At 35.8% G+C, this 15,309-nt stretch overlaps 1 protein-coding gene across 1 annotated transcript in view; it reads right to left on the bottom strand.

Annotated features, from left to right (window-relative positions):
- Positions 1-3,899: 3,899 nt before the first annotated feature.
- The window catches only part of LOC108729019 (uncharacterized), a 96,679-nt gene continuing 85,269 nt past the window's right edge, over positions 3,900-15,309 (bottom strand). Inside the window, exons 3-4 of the mRNA XM_018457920.1 lie at positions 6,323-6,380; positions 3,900-4,623 (exon numbers count right to left, since the gene is read on the bottom strand). Of these exons, the coding sequence (XP_018313422.1) occupies positions 4,484-4,623; positions 6,323-6,380 (198 nt within the window). The 3' untranslated portion in view covers positions 3,900-4,483. The remainder of the gene's footprint in view (positions 4,624-6,322; positions 6,381-15,309) is intronic.

The following is a 15,309-nucleotide window of genomic DNA, read 5'->3' as shown; positions in this document are numbered from 1 at the left end:
GGATCAATTCAATGTTCGACCAGAAATTACAAGCGATTCTCTGATATTGGATTAATCATGTATATAAATAACAAACTTTCACCAATACGAAAATCGGGCTACGTCGAGAATAGTGCCGCGTTCCTTCGCGCCACCCGGTGTAATAGATTATCCGCGCTTTAATTACAATTTATAAGGCTACTTTAAAGCAGTTATATAATAATCGACAACTCCGCTTGCTCGCATTCGCCTAATCGATCGTAACTACTATATGTGTACTCGGTGTGATGCACAGTAGTTCATAATAGTAATGGTAATTAGTAGCAATAGTAGTATAATAATAATAGTAATAATAATAGAGTAATAATAACATCATTATTGTTATCCTCACTGTTCCTCTGTTAAACGTTATCTGTATGTAGGTTATCCACGTTATTTATTTGTTCGATCCTCTTCTTTTCTTTTTTCTCTCTCTTTGTGTGTTTTATGGCTAGGAAGTGCTTGCCGAGCGACAGAAGCAACCATTTTTGTTCGCGCTGGCGCTGCCGCCAGCTCCGTTGCTGCATCAGCTCCTTTGAGTATTCGATCTTTAGTAACGTCGATGTCGTTGACAACGATTATGGTCCAATATATCGATACTGATTTTCGCGCGGAGAACGTCGCCACGTCGTTTCCTTCCGCTCGACCTATCGAACTGTCGGCGCTTTCTTTCACGAATCAGTAAGCTAAAATGTCCGTCTCAAGTCGTCCCAAAGAAATAGGATATGTCAGGACATTGTGTCCCCTTGTTGTCAATTGACTCGATCAGGTTGACATTGTGATTTGAATACTTCAATTGCGTATGTGATACTCTCTCGAACTCGTTGTAAGACAATGGACGAAACTGACTTATTGTGAACAGTTCTTATGGAAAGTTGCGTTTAATATCCGTTAAGTACATATGCAATAATCCCGTTAACTCTTTTAAAGTAGGTATCATAAACGTCCAAAATTGACTCGATCAGGTTGAAACTGTGATTGGAATACCTTAATTACACATATTCCTCCATATTGATCTCCTCGTAAGACAATATGGACAAAACTAACTTCCGAACAGCTTTTATGGAAAGATATCCGCTAGGTATGCAAAAACCATCTAATTCTTTTAAAGTGTCACAAACGTCCAAAAATGTACAGGGGAAAGGAATTAACTTTTGATAGATGCTCGTTTTATTGAAAGAGCTTAATGCATTTTCTCTGTAAATAACACATCCAATTTCTAATTTATCAAAACTAATATTTTATTTTTTATGTCTCGAGATACTTTTTATATCTCGATTTAACGTCTCTTCCTTATTTCCTTCCGGGAAATATCTTTTATGTGCATGAAATGGCGAAATATTCTTGCGGACGATGCAGAATGGACAAGTTTGAATTTCTTATTGCGTGCTTCCTCTTTCTGATGTAATAAAGTTTATCATTCAAACGATAATCGGCTTTGCTAGAATAAAAGGATAAAAAATGGGATTGCGAAAGGTCAAACTCTTTTTATTATCATAATGATTTTTTTTTCTAATAGAAGAAGCTTCATATTGATATGATCGCCAATACAATCGATAACATCGCTATAACGTCAAAAAAATCATAAGGGTTTAACTATTTTAAAAAGAATTGTGCCCATGAAAAAAAGCAATGTTCCCCTGAACGATATTGGCATCCTGATACCTTTAGGCATCAATAACTCATTAAAACGCACGGGCAACATTGTCCTGACTCTTCTTGCTACGCTATTTTTAGCTTCATTCTTCAAATATTCAAGATACTTTTTAAAAATTTATTATAAATCAGGTGAGTTGTGAACTTCGCTTTTTAGAAATTTTTTAATATAAATGTGATTAATCGGTTTTTTTATAAGATAACTTTATGTCTGTTTAAAAGCGTTTCAAACATTGTAAATTATTCAAATTTATTATTAAAATCTTTTTTTTTTGGACCGACACCATATTTTCATCGATAATTTTACGTAAAATCGTGAAGAGCCACGCTTTAATGCTTTAATAACAATTACGAGGCGGGCATTCTCCCGTGGGCTTCGAAAAATAATAATGTAATGAAAAGAGAGACATGACACGTCGAAATATTCATGAAACTCAAACACATCGTGCGACGTTCGTACGAAATATTGATATATCGGCGCCTGCACTCTTTAGCCGTCGCTTTTTCGGCTCACCAGCCCACCGGTCGTCCCGATGTTATTAAACTCGCATGTACGAGGCCAGCGGGCGGATGAAAGAAGCGACGGAAGAAGCGTCGATAAAACGTCCGACGAAAAATGGGACGCCGAAACTTTTTGAATAAATTCAATCCGCCGTTGAAGGCCGACAGAATGCCGTCCCTCAACAGGGAGTTAACCGGAGAGACCTCGGAGAAGAAAAAATCATGATATAGAAAACGATGTAAGGTTCTCGTATCTGCTCTTTCATTTGAATTTTTTCTACCAGAAAGACTTTTTTACGAAGAAAATATTTTAAAAATCTTGCTTTTCCTTGATATATTTTTTTTAAATTAAAGTCATGATATTCTCTCCCAAAGGTAAACCCAACGTGATGTCATTATTCTCTCATCTAAGTCCGTTTTTTCAAGCAAAGTTCTGTGGTAGACCGATTAGTTCGTGGTAGCTATAAAAATCTACATCGTGAAAAAATGCAGTCTAATAAACAGCAGGGAAAAAAGCTGATCAACGCACGAGGGAAGTCTCTCTCAAATGTGCGTCTGCAAAATCGGATCGCACGAAAGCTACCTGAAAGCGGATAAGCGCGGTACAATGATGATGGTGGCGACTATTTTCGGGCTCTTTGTCATTCTCGAATCGCGTGTTGTACAAGTGTTAAATATCGTCGCTACCATCCCAACTATTTAATCATTGCCGAGAAATCGCGTGCGGAGCGTGTATTTCCGAAACTTCGGGGCATTGGATCAGATATTTTTTTTAATAAAATTCCAGACACGATCGTCTTGTTGCTACCGGGACAATAAAAAAAATTATAACGAGTTTGTTATTGATAATGATAATTTCATGTCTGTTATAGATGAGTTTTCGATTTTAAACGAGACTTGCCAAACGAACTTTCAATCAAATCGAGAGAACTTTACTGTCGAGGGCAGTCGATCCGTAAAAGCATGCGGAAACGTGCGAATTTAATAGAGCGAAGGAGAAGTTAGCGTGATAACGCATCAAATTTAACGAGCCGATTTCTCCGCGTCACTTAACTCAGCTCGAGTTTAGCAAGTGCATTCAGCGTTCACTGAATTGAGTCGGCTGTGATTGTACGACGTGGATACCGTCGCGTGAAATGGAAGGCGACAGTATGAATCGGTTGGACGTGACATTTAATCAGAGAGTAAATGCTTGGAAATAATTGCGATGTAGCATTTATTACGTGTGCACATTACTTATTAATTGGTTATAATTTCTTAAGCACCGCCCGTAAGATTTTTCTCAACAAACTGGATTCTTTGGAAACAGAATAATTATTCTCAATGTTGGATTTATCTTTCAATATTATGGTTCCGATAGAAGAAAAAAAGATTTTTTTAAACGAACTGTTTGAAAAATGTACAACGAACATCTTTTTAAAGATCGGCTTTGTGAGTAGTAAATACTCTCTAAATCTGAATCAGTGGATAGTCACTAATTACCCAGTGGCATACTTGGCACTGATAATCAGTGAAGTTCAATTAAAAAAGGAAGAATGTTTGAGCATTATATAACTAAAATACTGATATCTGCATGTTAATTTCAATCTTCCAATACCATATTCATTGAATTTATGCACTAAAACAAGGTTGGTTAGATCACATAATAAAAATCAGCTAGGTTAGGGATCTCACATTTCATTCACTGATTACTAGTGGCATACTTGGCACTGATATCAGTGATTATCCACTGATTCAGATTTAGAGAGTATATTTGTTATACGAACAATAAATGTACTTTATGTGATATCAACTTTTAAGAAATATTGCTTCGGCATTTAATAAATCAATCAATCCGTTGTCAGTTGACAATAGCAACAAGAATAACGCACATCAATGCTAATTTCCACAGCTAATGATCTGATCAACCTGAAAATCAAGAATTGTTTTTCAAGAGATATTATGCATTGCAACGTTCGCTAATTATCGCGAGTTTCAATTTCATTGCGATTAAGCACGTTCAAAATAACCGATATCAAAAAGTAGAAAGCACGCGTTAATCGTCGCGAAAGGGAAGATATGTTCAATTACAAACGATAATATGAAGTTTTATTTGACTTTGTGAAAGGACCAAAGGACGACTATCGACGTCTCCGAATAGATTCGCACGTAGAAAGCATCGATCGTTCGGCACAGATGTCTGAGATGCAAGTTGCAACGTTCCCTTCCCACTTCCCTCCCTAAGTGCAAGTTTTTGTGATTGAAGTTTTGTGAAGGATGGCGTGTGACGTCCGCAGCGCGGGTCCATCGTCTTGCAGGACGACACGTATTAGCCACGAAGGCTTCGGCACATCACGAAGACCGCCAACGAAATCGCTAGGACGAAGTACGTGCTGCTCGACGCTGTCAACGATGGGCCGGAATTGCAGCCATCCTGCTGGCAACAGTACGTCCTCGTGCTCCAGGCCTCTGAAACAGCCAATTTGTCGTTCAACAACTTGATCTGATTACTAAAAGTGTCCTTGACGTTCAAATCTTATCGACATTTTTATTTCAATATTTACTTTGTGATTACAGAAAAAGAAATGATCCTTTTGTCTTAACTCGAAGATAAAATTCTAGAAGTAGCTCTTAATTGAGATGAATCCAGAATTTTTTTCAAAGAGGGAAGAGGGATTTATCAATTCTGTTATCACATAAACCTCCTGACGGACACATCCACATTTTTAATAATGTGTATTTTCGTAACATATTACATACATATGACGGACGATAAATCTCGAAGAACAATAATAATCCTTAAAAGAATCATGGACTCCGAATTTTCTCAGCTAGGTTTAATATTGGCAAATAAAAAGAGAAAAAAAGGAAGAAAAGCGAAGCATGTCGTCAGACAAAGATTAATCGCGGCGCTTCCGTTTCACGATATGACAAAAAAAGAGACGAGAGGAGATATAGAGGGGCGAAGGACGAGTGGCGGAGAAATACGACGAGCAAGGAAAGGAAAAGTATGAGGCCTTCATCCACAGGGGAACAATAAAACACGGCCACTCGCTGTTCGTCCGTGGGACCTTTAAGCGCGCGTGATTCGTTCTCCAGCCTCTCGACAGATCCTCTCATATTCTCTCTCAAGCGACGGATAGAGCGAAGAAAGAGTGCGCGATGCGATGCGGGCCATACGCCACGACATCCGAAATCGATGACGTGGCTCGATCGATTTTTGTTTAAAAGAAAAAGAAAAAGAAAGAGACAGAGAGAGAAAGAAAAAGAAAGAAAGAAAGAAAGAAAGAAATGTTCTACGTGGTTTCTATCCGGCGCTACATTCTGCAGGATATCACTTTCCAACAGTACCGCTTTTCAGATAAACCTTGCCCGAAGCAACCGATAACACCCCGCGCCGTTTCACAAATTTTTTAAGATCCGTCGTTTTATCCACGGTAAATTGCGTCGATGAGGCCGAACGGCTACAGAATAAATGCCGACCGACCACCGCGTGGTGCCAAAGAATTTACGAGCGAACGCATGGATTTAGTGTCACTGATATCGCGCGAAAAACATGCAAAACAGCTTCGCAAAAATAGTAAAAATAGTAAATGTAACGTTTATTTTTTTTACGACTACAGGCTGCATTCAGAAATTTTATCCGAGTGCACCTAGGTATTATCTTATTCTTGTTTAACAACAGGGTAAAATGACACCTACAGAAAAATACGCTGCAATAATTATTTGTTTCAAGTCCATATATCCGCAAATCTATCATAAGTTCATCACAAGCATCAAATTTATTCAAAACATATTGAATTCTAGTAAGTTTAATATTTTTTTATTAATTTTGAATTCAGATTATTAAATTAAAACACATTCGATTTGCTTATTGTACCTATAAAATCGTTTCTTCGATTAATTTTATAATGTTCTTTAAATGAAAATAAATTTTCGTTTTGAATACATATAATAATGTGTTTCTCAAATTTGTAATAAATGTATTTTAAAATTATTAATATTTTTTATTAAAGATAATTATTATTTAAAAGGAAGAAAGTAAATTGAACAATCACTTTTCCTAGCAATAAAATATTTTTCTATCTGAGTGCACCTGGATGAAATTTCTAAACGCGGCCCAGAATCTGTCTTGTGCGATAATGGGCGAGAATCGTATTGCACTCACCTTTCTCCACGCAGTGGGGCACGCAGTCCCGCACTATCGATCCTTCGCTGACGTATTTCTGAAACAAATGAGAGAAATCGTTAGATCGATGTGAAACGACCGATAAAATGGTATTGAGCGCCAGTAATATATAACGGCGGAAAGCGACGAGTATTGATAAATGTCGTTGTGCAATTTGCGGCTTTTTTCTCGCACTACGCGCCACCGTAGCGGCGAATATTTTATCCGCGGTAAAATGATACGCGCGTTCACGCGTCGCTCACACATATACAACCAATAAATCTCCACCAGTTATCGAGTGAGAATCAGGGCGAACGTTTCATCTGTCAATATTGTTTTGCGAAATTCTCCAGCGTGCCCTGTAGCGTTAAAAAAAGGGGGATAAAGACACGCTGTACAATTCGAAATTTTTTCGACGAGGAATGAAATATAACACTCACGTGTCCGCGTCTGTAACGAGAAAGGAAATGAACGATGATACAATTGCCTGTTACACCGTAAATGCGCGAAATGTCTCGCAATGTGGTTCTTCGAACGATTTCACGCAGCAACTGATCGTGAGACCAAATTTCGAAAATTCCTATGTGTCTCGGATGCGGATTATTCTGATTTCTACATCGCTGCAGAGTAGTGTAGAGTGGTCACATACAAGGCGGAGTTACAGGACGATCAGGAACGACAAGTACGTAGCTATGATCCTTCAGCAGACCCTGATTGGTCAAACGGAAGTCCCTCGAAGCGGAGTATGTCATGTAGCACGGGATGATCGATACTCGGCGATTATAACGCCTCGAGGACGTCGTACATATTAAACCTCTAACTATTTCCTCCTCTTCCCCCCTCCCTCACACACACACACACACACACGCGCGCGCGCGCGCGCGCGCGCGCGCCTCTCTATTTCTGTTCTTCCTCTAGTTAAACTTTTTTTTGCTGATCAAGAATTTCGCATTAATGATACTCTCTATTAAAATTCCCTGACGTGACCACCAAAATAATATGAGAATGAAAACGTTGATTACGTCCCCGATATTCTTTCGAAACTCTTCTTTCCAAAGCTTGGACGGTATTTCTTTATATCTCCTGTTGTTTCTCTGAACTCCCATCCGCAGAATCAATCAGTATTTCTCGCTTTATTACATCAGATGTGTTACGAGTACACGAGCGAAAATAGTACAAAAGCACACAAAGAAATGAATTCTTAAAGGAATGCATAAATGCTTTAATCGAAGAATATTTTATGCTTAAAATAGCGCCAAGAATAAACAATTTCTAATTAAAAATAAAATAGTCTTAAAATAAAATAAATTATATTCTTAGTTAAAAACAAATTTTATTTCAATAAAAAAATAAAGTTGCACTCGTTCATCATTAAATATGCTTGTATTAGCATTATTTTTTCTTCAATGATATCTTTTGTCAACTTATTTCAAACCCCCAGTATACTTTCCAATAACATCAAGACAGAAACCAATGCTGCAGTAAGTGACGATAGTTTTGTAAATGAAGTGCCACATTTATAGAGCATGCCTCCTAATGTGCATGGAGTACAAGCTCTCAAGGAAAAACTGAATCAAACTCTACTAGTGTAACTCAAAGGCAAGTGATATGCTGAGACCGTTCTACCAATATCTCCGTTAGCCATATGGCAAATAATGATGCAAACAGACGATCAACCTCGTCATAATGGTAGAGAACGCTGGCTGCACACACAAGCGGATCCGCCGTGGCGGATTCGTTGCTCATCTCATCCATTTAACTGTGGATAGCAGATCCGCGTATCCGCCGCGGAAAATCCGCCCGCGTGTATAGGTAACCGCCTCTTCTCGTCGCGTCACAGTAACAAAGTCGACCGGCTGTTCGCGCATCCCCATTTGCAATATAACTGTGAGAAACATTAGGACGAGCTGAATATTTCATCCACCCTTAAAGATTGAACCACATTTAGGTATGTTTCACGAATGCAACAGTTCACTCACAAAACTATCGTCAAACGTCATTCACTACACCCATGCACTTCCGACATCTTAATATTACTAAGGGGCCCTATACATACTGTTGCCGCCCGCCGGCAAATTTTGTAATTCTAAATCCAAGAATAAATAGTTTCTAAATAATGCGATTGAGTTTGTTAGAACCATGTAATAATTTTAAAAACAAGAATACAATTTTAAGAATAAAATATACTTTGTGTGTGTGTGTGTGTGTGTGCACAAATCTATTTATTATTGACGCCAGTGAACATTTATAATTGAAGAGAATATTTTATACTTAAATGAAAGTAAATAACATACAAGAATAAAAATATACGTGAATCAGGAATTCATTTTTTTCTGTGAGTATTCACCGATTATATAGTTTTATTTTGTAACGATCTTTCGAAGATCGTGTTTACTTGCCTGTGTAAAATGCGGATTTTTGGTGCCACAAAAAATTTGATGAGAATTTTTGTGAACTAGATCCAACGAACAATAAATCTTTAATGAAGTCGTTCATTGCAAAGAATTTACGAAACCATATAACTTCGAAATAACGATGAACTTCGTATCGCAATCATCAATATATTGCGATGACTACAAACGTAATAGAGGCGGAATATTTTCGAAAAAAAGAAAGAAAAACAATTAAACAATGTAAGAAAAAAAATTAATATTCAAATTTGTGTGTGTGCGTGTGTGTGGGGGGGGGGTCACGGTTGAAATATAACTACAGTTAGGGACAGGGAACATCACAAATGCATAATTGCAAAATAATGAGCGGTATTTACACGAAGGCCGAACGAATGGGATGGGGAAAGGAATTAACGAGAGTGAAAACCGCGGTAATAAATGTTAAAATCACGAAACTGTTTTAATTGCGAGTGTTTAATTGCGGCAATTTCAAATAAGGTTGGACAGAAATTGTTTCGCATGTACATTCGTCCCTCTGCGAGAGTTTGCGAGTGAATTCGCAATAAGTATAGGTGCGATCGTCGATCGATTTTCATCACGCGAATCACCGCTCCCACGAGACGTGGCGGCCTGTACATAGAAAAAAACTTGTAGCCAGCACGTAAAATTAATTTAGCCTTTAACTGTCCCGATGAGCTAGTCTCCTATAAGAAATGCATATATTATTCCCGAGGGATGGATTTATCCCTAAACGCCTTATCTGACAATTTCTTGTCCTTAGCAGGGATTATTGTCGGGATGTTTAATTAAACGGGGCAAATAATTAACAAAGAGAGCCTTATTTTATCACAGAAAAATTAGATTTATAATCTTTTTGAAAACATTTAAAAGTCGCGATAGATTCGAGCAATTTTTACTCTCGAATCAGTGACGATGAACAAAACAAATGTGACTTATATAACGATTGCCTTTTTTTCTTTTTCCTTAACTTTCAGCCATATGTTTCTTTAACTATAGAGTTTCCTTCAAATTATTAATTTGTTCAGTAACACTCTACAGCTCAACCAAGAAAAATTTATGAAATAAATTCGTCTCTGAGTCGGAAGAATCTCCATTTCTTCTCTCGTGAATATTTAATCTGGAGATGTGCAAGCAGAGCAGAAAAAAGATGAGAAATAGAGAGAAGCGAAAAAAATGTTAAATGACGGAAGCAGGCGACGTTATAAACCAAGACGAAATGTCTTCAGAAGAAAAATTCGCAAAGTATTTCTCAAGAGTCATTTTTATTGCTTTTTTCTACACGATTACATGGAAGTATGTTAAATACACTTGATGGCGAAATACAACCGGATTGACTATGCGATACCAATTTACTGTGTTTTTTCTATTTTCACACAATAAGCTTTATCGACCCAAGTTTATAGCACGAATTTGTGGTTTTCTACGGTAAAACGCATTACAGCAACCATGGGAAATATCTATCAGCTATCACGATTTCCGACCATAAAAACTGAAGATCGTCGATCAATTTCCTTTATTCGTTAACGATAGCATATCCTATGTTTGAAAGATTTAAAGAATAAGAGTAGAGATTAAATTCATAATCCAAAAGTTCCTCTTTTAACTCATCTATTTTATTAGGTTGGTCGGAAAGTCTTTTCGTATTTCTGCGTAAACCTTTTTGCAAAAATATGAAAAGACTTTCTGACCAATCTGATAAAAACGTCATAATACACGCTTTGTTTAAGAATTTATTTAATCCACCTTTGTTCCGGATTCTTAATTTCGTATCAAATACCAAACTTGAGAGCAAGAGAAAGAGAAAGATAGACAGAGAGAATAAAATATTTGAGGGTTAAGTTAATAGCACAAAAATGCAAGCAATAAAAACGAATTGGTCAATCAGTAGAGAACGTAAAACAATAACAGACAAATCCAAAATGTTGATTTATTTATGTCTTATTTTAAATTTTTTGTGTATCATTGTTTTTAATTATTATTCACCTATAAGGCTATGAAAAATGTAAAAAATTTAAGCAGTAAAATGTAAACTAATTAACATTTTAGATTTGCTACTGCTTACGTTATTACCTTAAGCCGTAATCACATTAGCAATTACACGATAGTGATTGACAAAAATCGTAAATCATTAGTATTATAATCGTCCGATTTGCTTACTGCGAGGGGCTAATCACTAGCTGAAATATTGTCCCACAGATTACATGATTTCATCTGATTACAAATAATTTTTTTCACTACATATGAAGTCATTTGATAAAATATATGATTTTATTTAATATTATATAATGATTTTTCGTAATTGTATATGTAATTATCGGATTATACATAAAGATTTCATATGAATTTTATAATGATTTCGAGGACTCTGTCCCACGATTACATTAAGTGGTTACCTCCTTGGCTTACTGCTTATGTCTCTTACTGCTTTATATTTTTTTATGTGCCATTAGTCTTTATCAACATTATGATTGACATAAAAATGGTTAAATATCAACAAGATACGATTGCCTGATAATCAAATGTATAGCTAACTCTTAACTATCCATACTTCTCATATATCAGAAAAAGAAGCTGTTCTCGAGTCTTGAGTAAAGACGCGAGTAACGATATCTGAGAACCTCGGAATGTTGCCTATCACTATTTCTTATCGTTTCCTACCGCCTTCAAGTCACAGCTTTAAGTGCTTCTCAGGCACTTGAAAGACGATCGCACCCGCGTTTTGCGTCGACGACCGCTACTTGAAACCGGAAATTGAGAGTCGGCAATTGCATCGGCGGTTCGATAGAGAACGAAGAGGATGTAGCTGGAAAAGTTCGTTGGAGCATCCGGTGTGCGAGAATTGTTTTCCTGCTTATCTCGCGCCCGCCTCACGAACGAGTACCGACGTAACACCAACACGAAGCGTCATTTGACGAAAGGAAGAAATTCAATGGGAATAGGAATCGAATTTCTCGAAAGCACTCTGCACCACAATTCATATTAAATTTCCATTTAAGAGAAAACTGCTAAATGGAAAAGACAGAGTTATATACATATATATGTATAATGAATCAAGATATAACAAATTATTCATAAATCTTTCTTTAGAAACTTTTGCAGGTTTTAAGTATAGATACAGCAAGATTCGGGAATAAAAATTATGCATAAGTAACACACTACGAAGAAACGTGTTTTATGACGAGACTTTAAGATTTTAGACTTTAACAGTTTTATAAAGCATCTATTTGTCATCAAAACTGGTCCAAGGCTACATTTACAATTGAAATAGAAATTGAATTTGAAAGAAAAAAGAATTTTATATCCTTTTTCTTACAAAAGAATAAAAATGAGATTAAGTTTGTGCCAAATTTATTAAAAAATAAACACAAAACTAAATTAAAGCTAATATATGAAATATGTATATATATATATATTATGATTATTTCTTTTAAAACGATTCTTACTGGAACGTTACTAAACTTTAAACGCGTTTTTCTCGAAAAGTTTATTTTCAATTAGGTTTTTTATATTACATATATGATTTTTATAACAATGGCAGTTGTAAATACGCCATTCTTCATCGGAGTGAATTGATGATGCAGATGTCTCTTAAACGTAACTTCTGTAAATTTCGCTTCTCGAAAATACGATGTAACTGAATAATGGACGAGGCTAACGACACGCGACAAGAGTGCGAGCTACTTTGCACGAAGTAAGTGCGAGTGCCGCCTTTGAAAATTTACTTATAGGATAAGGCGATAAGTAGCGGCGCATTTGTGTCTTGGATAACGAGCTGAGTGCTCGCTCCGTTGGCGCAATTTATCGACTTCATCGATCTGAGCCATCATGCATCAAGCGACTTTCTTGTCGCTGTCGTCATTATTTAGTAAACGACAAAACAATTATTTTTTACGCTGTAATTAAATTTACATCATTCACATCACGTGTGAGTTTATTCAGCGCTTTAATTAACCTTGCTTTATCGATCTGTTCTTTTTAAACGTATCATCAATATTTACGTATCAGTAAACGCAAAATATATTCCATTATTCATTATTTTTGGGCAATAATATCTAAAATAACAAATCAAATTTATACAATGAAATTTAATCTTTCGACCTATAAGCTTTTATATATCTATAAATATATGTTGTATATTAGCATATTTCTATACATATATAAATCGTTATAAATTTGAGATACAAAATGTCCTCCCATTATTTAAGTAGTGGGATTAATTTTGTATTTTGGAGATTATTTTCATAAAACGCGGGTATTATTCGCTTTAGGTGCGCGTTCGCAATTAATCCATTTTCCATAATCCTATATCAAATTCTCTTCCTTGATGATATTTACGACAACATTGTGTTTCGATGCTTGTTAATCGGTATCAAAGCAAACAGACGATTCCGTAACGTGTGTGAGACTCGACCTACTTTAGAACTATTCATTAGAAAATCATCGCTCGCCTAATAACGCGGGCATAACGATGCAGCATTGTTGCGTTGTTATCACGAATATTGTGTTCTTTTACCCGGGTTAACGTCGAGGATTACGGAGCATAACTCCCAAATAATAGGGAGTTTTTGCAATAACGTGAATTCAGATACGGTGAACGCTAAAGTCACGCTATCCTTTTTTTAATTAGTTGTTAAGAAGAAGATAACCTGACCTTAGCATTCACTGTATCTGGATAAACGCTATTGCAAAAACTCCCTAATAAATTATATTCAGTTACGCGCGTTATGACACTTTGGGAGAATGATGCCGCCAGCCACAAATGGAACACTTCCTTTCGCGGATATACCAAAACAATAAAGGTGGTTTATCATCACCGCTGTTATTAGTATGGTCGCCATCACGACTACGTGACATAAACAACGAGTTACGGCAGCTGTAGCGATCCAAAATTACCATGTAAACAATCGGATTCTGTGAATGAGTGCGAAAGACGTTTGCGTGGAATAATGAAAGAAAAATATCTGGATAATGATAGAATCCAATTTGCTCTCAATTTCGCGCCAAAGAGACCTCGAGACGCACAAAAGGATGCATTTTTTTTATTATCAGACACCGTAGATCGGTAATATTTAATAAAAATAATTAATAAAAATATTTTTCTTTTAACGTGTAGATGCATAATTATTCATTTAATCTTGCTGGTCTGTTTAAATTTACTATGAACCGTATCATAAGTAAATAAAAATTTTTATTAAAAAAATTTTTAATAAAAAATAAAAAATCTTATATTCGGACGAAATCATCAAATATCAGAGAAAAAAATTTTAAATAAAATGTTTGTAAGAAAATAAATTACATCTTGAGTCAAATAGGCCCAAACAGATCAGAGGATCGATTATGTAATTTTTTCTCTAGGGCGGAAACGTGAAAAAAGCGAAAATTTTTTGTATATTGCGTGTACATATACATGCATATATACATGAAAATCACTTTTCACGTTTCCGCTCTAGAGAAAAAGAGAGTTACATGATCGATACTTAGGATTAAAATGTTATTTATTTGATACTTCCATACAACCTATTTCTGATCAGAATCGCATCGATTCTTGAAATAGCAAATAACGATTGGAGATTAATGAAACACCGTGTCCCGAATTAGATAATAATTGGAGAAACAGAAATTGAGAATAGAATTATCCACCGTGAAAGACGTAATAGGAGTTTAAGACAGCTTGACAGACAGTTAGACGATGGGAGTTCGTGATGTTCAATGCTTAAGCAGTTTAGTTGTGTGAAACCTTCATATGTTGTACGACATAATACAGCATATTCAACAAATCCCTTGTACTTATCAATTATATAGATCAGAATGTTAATAATAGTATTAGGATATATTTCGCATAAAATTATCGAGATGAATTGATTAACATAATTTCGTTTGAATATCCGATTCTCAAAGACAGAAAGGAATTATGTAATAAAATGCAAATAGAACATTTTCTATTTGTTCGCAGAAAAAGTGAAACATATTTACATTTCAGTGAGCATGCCTCTTAGCTTGGATCGAAGCGTTTGTTGTTTTCGGATTTCATAAAGAGCGTCACGACTGTAGAGTGGAAACACGATCGTAAAGAGTGTCGAATAAAACTCACAATCAGAGAAAAACCTGTAAACGAATATTCCGATGGAAAAGAGTGTTACAAGTAAGAAGAGAAGCGTCGTTTTATCCGATATGCAAAAGAGCGCGGGAGAGAAGATTTGAGAAAGAAACAAACAGATAAGAGTAAAATAACATAGCTTGTCGCAGCAGACTCCGATTTTCTTCGACATGACGCCGCAAGCAGCATATAATATGCCTCTAATAATAAAGATGTACACTTGCAGAAAAGTGTATACATAATCGAAGATCCTGAGATCTTTCGTCAGGAATTATTTTTTTAATAATAATTGAATATATTCACGAATTCAGTAATTTCTATAAAATATAATATAAATATATATTAATAATATAAAAATAATAACTATTATGTAATATATAAAATACAGGGTGTTTCCAAATTAAATCGCAAAACTTCGGGAGCGTGTAGAGGAGTAAAAAACTAAGAAAAAAAGTCCTATAGACATATGCTCGTTTTTG

The sequence above is a fragment of the Mycetomoellerius zeteki genome, unplaced genomic scaffold, assembly GCF_001594055.1.
Source record: "Mycetomoellerius zeteki isolate Tzet28-1 unplaced genomic scaffold, Tzet1.0 scaffold690, whole genome shotgun sequence".
NCBI lineage: Eukaryota > Metazoa > Arthropoda > Insecta > Hymenoptera > Formicidae > Mycetomoellerius > Mycetomoellerius zeteki.
This window is presented reverse-complemented; position numbering and strand designations above follow the sequence as displayed.